Genomic DNA, 11,605 nt, shown 5'->3' with positions numbered 1-11,605 from the left:
CCCCCATCTCTCCCTCTACTCCTTTTGTAAATCGTTTCACATTTCCTTTTTTGCAGCGCTGGCACTGGCTGGACCACGGAGCCGCCTCCCAGCCCTCCCAGCACTTCCCTCTACTTGGCCCGAGCTCTTTTCCACAAATGCTCTGCAGGCCCAGCACTCTCTCGGGGGCGGGGCGGAGGGGGGGCAGAGGCCTGCTACCCATCTTGCACCTGAGCTGGCAGCCCGCTTCATGCTCACTGGAGTCTGACGGGAATCCGACGGGAGGGGCCCAGCCGAAAGCCTGAGGTTCACACCAGCACTGCCACCTTCTTTCAACCACTACTGACACCAAATTCCTGGGGATCAGGTACTAAGAATACTCACTATAGGCGGCTTCTGCAACAAAGGCATTTCAGACCTTATCTAGCAGTGTCCCAAGGTCACGGGCTCCAGGGCAGGGGCAGAAGCCTAACAGTCATAAATGTCCCTGCTTTGATACCTTCAGCCTGTTGACTTTAACCCTTGGCTCTGCCTCATGGTCACAAACTGGGCTCCACAGCGCTGAGCTTCTCCTCCCTCCAAGACAGTGCTTGAAGTCTTTCCTTCTAAAAGGAGCTTTCCCAGAAGCCTGTGCTCGCTCTCATTCAAGTCCCATTGCCCAAGACTGGCTCACATGGCCTGTGCCCAGCTGCACAGGAGGCCGGGAGGGTGAACATCTTGCATTTTCAGGCTCTCTTGTTGCAAGAGGAAGCTGGAATGATTGCCTATCAGGCAGCCAAACATCTTAAGTTTCAGTAATGGGATAAAAAGCAATAACAGCAGCCAAGATGAATTATAGCAGTAATGTACACCAGGCACCATCCTAGGGGTTGCCTAGAATCTGTTCAGCCTAACAAACACTACTGTGCAAGATTAGTGTTGTTGGCACGCTGATTTTACAGGCAGGAAACTGAGGTCCAGAGAGGGTTAAAGAACTTTCCTGTTCCTGCAGTTAGAAAGCCCAGTCTTGGCCTTTGGAGACCAAGATCCATGACATCGTTCTTGACCCCAAAGGACCACAATTCAGAAGAAGGGCAGGCTGGGACACAGAGCACAGTGACACAGAGGGTGGGGAAAGTGCTAGTTCACACGTGGCGGGCCAGGGCCACCCTGGGTAGGGAGCCTCCAAGAGGAGAGCACCCAGGAAGTGCAAGGAGCCTGCGGGTGGCTCAGGGGCCTCAGTGTGGGGGGTGTCCCCCAAACGGTCCCTTTTGCAGACCCATGACAGGGCCCTCCCTGGGTGTCCCACTGCATGTGACATCCCTCCCCACCCCATTTCATGCAGGAAGTACCAGGAGCATCTGGCCAACCATAGAGAACAATTTATATCACACTCCAGGGCTCCAGGGTCTGGCGTCAGATGTAATTTTATCTGGAACAACAAATTCCCAGGCATCTCATATATCCAGAGAGAAACCCAGCCCAGTTTCAGAGCTGTACATGCAGGCTGGTGCAAATGCAGGGGAAAAGAACCACTGGGTCTGTCAGAAGAAAGGAGCTGGGTGTGGTGGCACACATCTATAATTCCTGTACTCGGGAGGCTGAGGCACAAGGATTGCTGTGATTTTGAGGCCAGCCTGGGCTACACAGGGAGCTCAAGTTCAGCCTGCACTACACAGTGAGACTCTGTCTAAAAAGAAAACAAAATGGAGAAAAAAAATCCAGGGAAAGGTCCACAGAGAAGGTGCAGTTTAATTAGGGTACTGAAGGATGAATAGGAGCTCACCCAGAAGACAAGAAGAGAAAAGGGGTGCACTCAAAGGCAAAGAGGTATGAAAGACATTGCTCCTCTTCAGAGCTGTGTGTGGAACACTGGGGAAATGGCACAGAGGACAGGAGGTGAGGCAGAGGCAGGAGACTGTGGAGTTTTACTTGAGCCTCAAACCCCTAGGTAAGGAAGACACCCCTTAAAAAGGCAGAGATGGGCTTGGGTGTAGGCAGTGCCAGAGCACCTGCCCACTGTGCAGGAGGCCCTGGTGTTAACACGGCACCCTCTTTGCGGCTGAAACTACCCGTAAGTCCAGTCCATATGTCAGATACCTTAGGAATAAGTTTCTCATGACCACAAGTTTCTTAGATGCAGGAGCAGGTCCTGATTTTATTAAAATTTTAAAGTTAGCCAGTGTCCCCTAAGGTAAGGCCGGGGAGAATGTGAATCTGTTATTGTGGGGAGTTCACCTCACCCAGTCACTGAGTGGAACCCCAGGACCTGGCCCGGTGCGGACCCCAGCCTCCTGGCTGTCGCCTGCGCTGCAGACCTCTCGGCCATCCTCCTGCTGCCTCCTGACTGCAGGGTTTGAGACCCTGCCCCTGGAGACACCTCTCCCGAGCTTGCAGGTTTCCTGGGGACACTAGGCAGCTGCTTCCCCGTGAGCCTGCCCCCCACCCATGACAGGAAGGAGCCAGACACGGGTCCCAGACACCCTGGCGAGCTCAGGACCTGGAATCTGCCCAGCTCCGTTCACGACTGGAGCCTCAAACTCCCTCCCTTGAGGTGAAGTTCAGATGCCGCAGCGCTGTCCACAGAGGCTGAAGGTCACCCCCCCCCAGCTCAGAAGCTGGTACACAGGGTCATGACTCGTGATCCTTTCATAATCGCTAATAGGGTGAAGTTCAGATGCCGCAGCGCTGTCCACAGAGGCTGAAGGTCACCCCCCCCCCAGCTCAGAAGCTGGTACACAGGGTCATGACTCGTGATCCTTTCATAATCGCTAATTCGTACTCACCAATTCGTCATTGTGTAATAATGGAAGAGCGAGCCACTCACTATTTTCTGGTTTTGTTTTCCTGGTCAGGCATGCCTTCGTGCATCGGCTCCCCCGACATCTTTTTGATGTTTTCCCCAATTATCTGGTTACGAACATTTTTGAAGGTAGCGAAAACAATTGCGCAGTGTGGACCCACATTCCCTCCGTCTAGACCCCATCAGTAGGATGCATTTTTCAGGCTGAGGCGTTATTTATATACAGCATCATTTCGCCTTTTTCGGGGTGAAATTCTATGCGTTTTTGACACGCACAGTTGAGCAGTCATCACCACAGTCAATCCAGAACAGTTTTTTCCCTGTCCAAAAATTCTCCCATGCCCTTTGCTGTTGACCCTGTTTCTCACCCTCGATGCCTAACAGCCTCTGGTCTACTTTCTATCCATAGACTTTGTCATTTGAACGGGATCATACGCCATGCAGCATTCGGAGTCTGGCTTCTTCAGTGATGCAAAACATACAAAGCACTTGAGACTTCTGAGTGCAGGATGTGCAGGACGCCATGGGTCCTCCCTCTTCCAGCCAAGCAGCATTTCCTTGTAAGGCTCTATGCACCAGCGTTTAGGAGGCATGGAAACTTCCAGAATCGGGGACTCCCTGGGGGGATGAAGGCCTGGCCTCGAATGGCATCATCTGCCCCGGCCCAGCCTTGCCATCACGAGGTGACAGCCTTTGCTGTCACACAGCCAAATTTAACCCTTGGAAGCCTGAGCCGAAATGGAGCTTTCCTCTTTGCAGGTGATTTCCTCGGGGATTCTGTCCAGCGGTGAAAAGCTGACTCGCACAGGCCTCTCACAATGTATTTATTGCTGGTGAACATGCGGGTCACTTCTGCCCAACCCCAAAACTGCCCCTATGAACCTCTGTGCAGGAGCCTTCCGGTGGACATGGGTATGTTTAATTTCTCGCGGCTGCACATCAAGGAATGGAATTACTGGATCACATGGAACTGAATGCTTAAACTCTGAGGGTTTGCCAGGCTGTTCTCCCAAGCGGCAGTCAGTGATGTTTCATACCCGCTCAGCAGCATATGTACGAGGCCCCCAACTTCTCTAACCTGAACACTCCACGCCATCTGCCTGGGGACAGCTTTTCTAGTGGGTATGAAGGGCGCCTCACTGGGTTCTGACGACTCCCTGGTGACACCTTTGCATTGCTGGTTGGACACCTGTGTGTCTTCATGGGAGAACTGACTCATCCTGTTCTTTGCCTATTTTTAGATCAGTTATTTGTATTGTTATTCTTGAATCGGAATAGTGTATGCAGTCTATGTATGTACACTCTCTTATCCAACTCAGGATTTCCCAAAACATTCTTCCATCCTGTGAATTTTCTTTTCACTTTCTTAGTGGTAGATTAGCATTTGTCCATTTTATGTTACTATAAGGAAATACCGGAGGCTGAATAACTTAAAGAAAGGGGTTTGTTTAGCTCACTGTACTGGACGTTTAAAGGCCTGGAGCTGGCCTCTGCTCAGGTCCGGTGAAGCTCTCACTGTGGACAGCATCATAGCAGGAGAGACCATTTGGGACAGGAAACGGGGTGGGGGGCTCTGCAACAGCTCCCTGGGCCACGCCCCCGGGCACTGTGCCGCCCCTGCAGTTCCCATCACTTTAACAGATCACAGAGGACCAAGCCTCCCGTGCTGAACCTTTGGGACGCGGCCCACATCCAAAGCACAGTAGTGCCTTTGAAAGCACAAACACTTTTTGATTTTATGGTTTCTGTTTTATCTGTTTCCTTTGTTGCTTGTACTTTTGTGTCATAGCTAAGAAACCATTGTTTTGTCTGAGGTCGGGGGGGTTTACACCTGTGTTTTCTCCCTGGGTCCTAGATCCATTTTGAAAGCATTTTTGTGCAAGATGTGAGGTAAGGATCCAACTTTATTCTTCTGCCTGTGGATATTTAGTTGTTCCAGTACCATTTGTTGAAAAGCTTTTTTTCAGTGAGTTTTCCTGGGATACATTAACACTTTATTGTATCAGCTTTATCCTATATCTGTAACTTTCCATCCATCTATCCATACACCAATCCACCTTTTTTAAAAGTTATTATTCACTTTAAAGAGTAAGCTGAAGACACCAGGACTCTTTTCCCTAACATTTCAACCAAAGTTCAATATTCATCTGTAACAGTGTTATTTTTATACAAAATTTACATATAATGAAAATACACTCTTAAGAGCTTTGCTGGATGCGTTTTGACAAAATGCACCCACCTGTGCAATGCAAATTCCTATCAAGATATAGAACACCACCCCACCACCCACAGAAAGTTCCCTTCCGTGCGTTTATTTTTGTGTGTTTATTTTTGACAAATGCATGTGCCTGTGTAACCGCTATCTAAATCAAGATGCAGAACACTTGCACTTCCTAAGATAGTTTTCTTTACTCCTCTACAATACATACTGACCTATTCTACCCACCCACCGGTGACCACCAATCTCATTTCTGTCACTTACTTTGGCCTTCATTATGGAATTTCAGAGACGCAAAACCAAATGATGGGTATGACTTGGGGACCAGCTTATTTTGCCCTGACCCCACCTTTGGAAAATAAAATGAACAGGTGGTTCCAGGCCACAGTGTTTCTTTGTAGGCCTTTGTTTCAGATAGACATGGTGCATGTGTGAGTGTGCGTGCATGCATATGCATGTGAGAGAGAGAGAGAGAGAGGGAGAGAGGGAGGGAGGGAGGGAGAGAGCACACGCGCGAGTGTGAGCACGCACTCCCTGGGCCAAAATAAAACATGCTTCTCCTACTGTGAATTATTTGCAAAGTATTTTAAAGTCTATTGATCCCCCACCCCTCCAGTCAGAACCCTGCTTCTTTCCTGCCTGTCCTGTTGCTCCCCTCCTGCCTCAGCTCAGGGCGGTGTCCCGCAGTCAGCGGCACCTCCCAGCCTTCCAGGGGCCTGTCTGTCCCCTGGATCGCCCTCTCCACCTCGCCCGCTCACCTCACCGCACGCGGCAGAGCCCCTGTCACCCCCGGGTTAGCCGCCCTCTGGAACAGCCTCTGTCAGCGTATCCTGATTCCGCAGCCGGGGCCACGCTGTGCCTCAGTCACGTGGTCACTTTCTCCTCCCGCTGTGGCGACAGGGACCAGGTGCTGCGCCCCTTTCCTCCACCCTGCTTCCTGGGACACAGAGGACAGACTGCCTGGATGGGCCCAGGGCGCTGGTGAGGGCCCATTATTCCCCAGGCCCCACTCCTACGTCTTTTACATCCAGTGCGTCTCTAACTTGTCTCTCACCATTTCATAACCGCCTCCTGCCCAGAGGCCCCTCTACCCCAGCACCAGTGCTGGCGTCATTGTCACTTCCTCCCAGCCACACTGAGGCAAACAACTGTCAGCTGTGGTCAGGAGGGGACCTTGTGCCCACGTATTCATGACTTTTGCCCCCAAGCCCTTCTCTCTTGCCAAAATGACAGGAATTCTATCTCAGCAGATGAGGAAGGAGGTGTGGATGTCTGTGTGTGAGATACATGTGTATCATTACAGAATTGTTCTTAACATTTTAAATTCTGGGTTAGCAGTTTTGTCAGGTCCTGTACCCTCTTTTTGCAGATGATTTTTGTTTGTTTGTTTTGAGACAGGGTCTCTCACTATGTAGTTGAGACTGACCTGGAACTCACTATGCAGCCCAGGCTGATCTTGAACTCACAGTGATCCTCCTGCCTCAGCCTCCCAGAGTTCTGGGATTATAGGCATGCACCACCACGCCCGGCTTGAGATGATCACATTTTTTGACAACGAGTACATTTTACTGAAATACATATGTGATAAGATAGCCCTCTCACCTAAAAGCAAATGAGTTTATTTTGGGGTGTGGGGGTTATTTTGTTTTGTGAGACAAAGTCCTCCTATGTAGTTCAGGCTTGCCTAGAACTCATTATGGAGCCCAGACTGGCCTCAAACATGAGGTGATCCTCCTGCCTCAGCCTCCTGAGTACTGGGATTACAGGCATGTACCACCACGCCCCGCAGCAAATGGGCTTTAAGGGACAACGGTTAGAGCATGCGAAGGGAAGAGGGTACAGAATTAAATGCTTTACTGTCCTGTCCTTCAATTCAGCAATTTCATCCCTCAGTATTTTCCCTTGGGAGATAGACAAGTACACAGTGAGAGATGTTCATCAAGTATGTACTTCACAGTGTTCAGAATAAGGCAAAATGGAAAGAACTCTGATCTCCACCAGGAAGAGGGCTGCTAAATACTACTCATGGTGGCAGTCAGCTTTACATTAGTGTAACAAATTCCTTAAGATAATCAACTTACAAAGAACAAAGGTTTATTTTTCCTCACAGTTTTGGAGTCCATAATTCACTGGCCCCAGTGCCTTGGGCCAAAGGCAATAGTACATCAAGACAGGGACACATGGCCTCATAGAGCATGGCCAAGAGGGGAATGACAGAGGAAGAGCAGACCTCACTCCCACAACCCCCAGCAAGGCTCCGCCCCCATGCCCTGACTTCCTCCCTCTAGGCCCCACCTCTTAAAGGCTCCACACCCACTCCCAATAGCACCAAGCCTGTAGCATATGAACCTCTGAGGCCATTTCAGATCCAAACTATAGCCCCAGTACAATAGAATGGTATGCTGCTAGCAAATGGCCGATGCATAGTTTATGAGGGGTTAGCAAAGTTTTCTCTAACGTGCCGGAAAGTTAATGGGTGGGTGTGGTTATATTCTAATAACACGTGCGCGTGCGTGTGCGCGCGCACACGCACACACACACACACACACACACACACACACATACACACACACACAGCTCAACCTCTCTGGGCCTCCACTTCCTCACCTGTAAAATGCTTATTTGCAGGCTTATTTCCAGGTTAAGTGAGGCCATCGATTCTATGACACCAGGCACCTTGAGGGTCTGTTTCTGGGCTACAAAAGCCACAGCGATGAGTCCAGGCTGGAAGAATGCGATTCCCAGGTTTGTCCAAGTGTCCCAAGGGGGAAACGGGAGAAGACACAGACACAGCGAGCTGAGTGAAAGACTGGGGACCAGCGGAGGGCCTCCCCCAGATGAGCAGCACTGACCTGGGCCGGAGGCTGAGATCCAGGAGTGGACTCTGCAGCCAGCAGGCTGCTCTGCTCAGGACGTGGGCCCCGGAGCACAGGGGACACACTGGCTTGCCCGCTGCTGTCAGAGCACCCTGTGTGGCCCATACCTTCTCCTGCAGGGCAGCCAGAGCAAGACAACGGCCACAGGTGCATCGGCGTCTAGTGCAGGGCCGGGCACCAGGGGTAGTCCGTAAATACTGGCTCAAGGGACACACGAACAAGGCAGACGGAGTCAGTGCCCTCAGAGAGCTCACTGTCTAACCCAGAAACCAGCGCAGTCACAGTCTGCCTGCCCCTGGTCCCCAGAACTGCAGGCTAGCGGGGAGGCTAACAGGTCCAGCAAGCTCGGGAGGGCTCCACTAGGAGGCACAGGCCTTCGAGGGCAGGAGTTCTCAGCAGGCTGAGGAGAGGAGGAAGCCCAAGCCAGCCCCGGAGCAGTGTGAACAGCAGAGAAGCAGAAATGACTATCATCAATCGCTTACTGTGGGCCAGAAATGCGCGTCTGCTGTGGCCCTTTTGGGATGGACGACCATTACCCACAGTGAGACAGCAGGACGCTGCCTCTCCATATGCCTGGAAGCCTCTGTCGCTTGCTGAGCCCTTTGTGAGGGCTCATCTCTCACTTAGATGATTCTGACACTGTCTGATTGGTCAACAGCTGTTTCTCCCTCCAGTTAACCTTCCACCCATACAGCTGCTGAAGGAATTGTAAAATCTGAGCCTGAGCTTGTTAATCCTTGGCTTGGGATCTTTTGAAGACTCACATCCTCCCAAGACAGAGTTCAGTATCTTTTGTAATATGACCCTGCGCTGCATCTGGTGAGTTTCCCTGAATGTCCTGCACCTTAGACATCAGACGCCCCTTCTATTTCCATCGGAACACTTCCCTGCCTCCCGTGCAGCATCTTTCTCTGCCCAGATGCCCTTAGGACCTGTTTCGAGTGGCCCCCACACTAGCACACCCCACTCTCCTTGTTCTATAGTTCTAACCTCCATCCCAGTCTGATCGTGTTCAATTTTCATCTGCTTCTCACTGTATGAGCTACAGATGAATCCCAGAGGTGGAAAAGGAGAAGAGGAAGGCAGGGTCTGCATGCTGGGCAGCCCACTGTCGGCCCACAGAGGCCTAAGGTTAAGTCACTCTTTTGAGGGCTGAGCCCACTGCCCATACAGCAGTGGTTCCAATCTGAGGGGTGGTTTTACTCTCTGGGGGATATTTGGCAGCGACTGGAAACAGCTGGGGAGAAGCTGCTGAAATCCATGGGCAGAAGCCAAGATTGCGCTAAGCATCCTAGTGACAGCAGTCAGCAGAGTGGAGGCTGAGAAACCCTGCTCTGCCTTTTCAGGAATGGGGAGCTACAGGAGGTTCCTGACCAAGAGTGAGACAGCTGCATAAGTCTGAAGCCGCCCCCTCCCGAGAAAGTGCTGGGCGCTCGCCAGGCCGGGGTGGTGATGCTTCTGCCTGGCCCAGGAGATGGGTAGAGCTCACTTCCGGCTGTGCGGGGGGTGGGGTCACAGGGATGTGACCTGGGGCTCTCGCTGGCCCCTGGCCCCTTCTGCTTTAGTCCACCCCCTGCTCCCTGCTTCCTGGCTGCCATGAGGTGAGTAGTTTTCACCACTACATCTTGGACGCAGGTGTTTCTGCCTGGCTTCCAGCCAACATGGAATGGAACCTCCCAAGCACGGAGCCCAGTCCTCCTCCTTTAAATTGTGTATGCCCGGAATTCTGTCCCGGCAACAGAAGGTGACTCAGACAGGGATGTTGACAAGTTACTCACTTTACATCTGTTTCCTCACCAGTGACATGGAGCTGATACTGTTGCCTTCTTCTTTTTGTTTGTTTGTTTTCTTTTGTTTTTGAGATAGGGTCTCACTATGTAGTTGAGAGTGACCTGAAACTCACTGTATAGCCCAGGCTGGTCTCGAACTCACAGAGATCCTCCTGCCTCAGCCTCCCGAGTGCTCGGATTACAGGTATGCGCCACCACACCTGGCTGTTACCTACTTCTTAAAAGGCTTTCTGAGGACTAATTAATATATGACAACAGTTTAGAGGCCTGGCTCACTGAAGTGCCTAAACTTTTGTCATCCCTTCTTCCCCTCATCCCCCCACCATCATCATCACCACCATCACGACCAGCAGAGGCAGCAGCAGCACCACCCTGGCCATTGTTGCCACCCCTGTCATCCCCACCATCGTCCCATCACCACTGTCACAGCCAAGTTGTCACCGCCACTGTCAGTGTCCACCAATATCATTATTCCCACCACCACCATCTGCTGCTAGAGAGAAGCCTGCTTGCTGAACTGTTACCACACCGAGCACAACGGAGACAAGACTGGACGCTGTTTTGCCCCAAGGGTAGTGACAGAAGGGCCCAGCCCCAGCCCATTTGGCACAGTCCCCTGGGAATGTCCACAGAATGACCAAAACTAGTTGGTGCCGCTGCTGAGCGCACTCCGACAGAAAGGCAGGCTTGTGGGACGCCACAGTGTGCGGTGGCTGGGTCCAGATGTCCCCCCAAAGCCGCCTGCAGGGTTTTTCAAGCTAGCTCCATCCCGATTGTGTGAACCAGAGTTACTGGACCACTACCTGTGAGTGATTGCTTTGGCACCACCCTCATCCTGGTGGTCTGAATAAAATAAAAGAGGCAGAAGACTGTTAAGGTCCCTCGTTGCCTCTGTTACCAAGAAGGCACCATGAACTGTGTCTCCTCTGCAACGCCTGTCTGCCACGCCACCCTGCCCCGGAGCCAGCTGAGGACAGACCGAAAACTCTGGGAACTGGGCTGGGGATTTAGCTCACTGGTTCTGGTGACTGCCTCCCAAGTGCAAGGACCTGAGTTCGATTCCCGGTACAAAAAAAAAAAAAACAAAAACTGGGACGGTGAGCTGAATAAACCTTTCCCCTCTAACTCTGGGCGTTGGGTACTTTGTCTCAGTAACTAACGCATGGTGAGTCCTCATCTGCCTTACTCACTGGACTTGGCACCACGCGACTTCTCAAAAAGTCAAAATGACCCTGATCAGTAAGAATCTGGAGTCAGTTCAGGACGCCCAGGCAGCCAGACAGTGTAAGGAACACCCATGGAGGAGGCTCCCAGAACTGCTTCGGCATTAGCAGGAACACAGGACAGGCCCAGAGCGTCGCTGGTGCTGGTGAGGAGGATCACAGGACCTGGGACCGAGGGCGCCCCAGCCGTTCAGTGGCCACGGCCGCTTAGCAGGGAATCTCACACTTAACAGCACTTATTTCACTCACGAAACCACATTCTAGTGGGGTTTAGTGAGTCGGCTATCTCTGCTCTAGGTGATATTGGGTTGAATCAACAGCAATGTGCATTTTGCTCAGAATTTTACCATTTGGCCAAAGGTGAACAGGCTCCATTCCTCTGCATCCCTTGGTGTCGGCCAGGGCCCTGGACAGTGTTCCACTGCCGCTGCCATCTCTCTGTGGCCCCTCCAAGGCACTCTGTCCAGAGAGAGAGAGAGAGAGAGAGGGAGAGGGAGAGGGAGAAGTCACAGCATCATCTCATCGCATTCCCTTCATCAGAAGAAAGGCATGCAGGGGAAGGGAATTAGATCCCCTCTTCCCTGAGAAGTGATAAAGAATTGGGCTCATAAAACACAGTGCTGGAGGGAGGATGGGGGGAGGTTGAAAAATGCTTTCAAATACTTTTTGAGTGCTGAAATCTCTCTCTCTCTCTCCCTTCACTCTTTTCCTCCCCCTCCCCACTCCCCTCCCCCCTC

At 51.7% G+C, this 11,605-nt stretch overlaps 1 protein-coding gene across 1 annotated transcript in view; it reads right to left on the bottom strand.

Moving 5' to 3' along the window:
- The window catches only part of Nsmce1 (NSE1 homolog, SMC5-SMC6 complex component), a 69,043-nt gene that overhangs the window by 45,395 nt on the left and 12,043 nt on the right, over positions 1–11,605 (bottom strand). Inside the window, exon 2 of the mRNA XM_010623490.3 lies at positions 11,216–11,327. Within this exon, the coding sequence (XP_010621792.1) occupies positions 11,216–11,302 (87 nt within the window). The 5' untranslated portion in view covers positions 11,303–11,327. The remainder of the gene's footprint in view (positions 1–11,215; positions 11,328–11,605) is intronic.

The sequence above is a fragment of the Fukomys damarensis genome, unplaced genomic scaffold (genome assembly GCF_012274545.1).
Source record: "Fukomys damarensis isolate Sample0158 unplaced genomic scaffold, DMR_v1.0_HiC HiC_scaffold_34, whole genome shotgun sequence".
In the NCBI taxonomy this organism is placed as follows: domain Eukaryota; kingdom Metazoa; phylum Chordata; class Mammalia; order Rodentia; family Bathyergidae; genus Fukomys; species Fukomys damarensis.
Note: the sequence above shows the minus strand (reverse complement) of the source record. Positions and strands in the feature narration are given on the sequence as shown.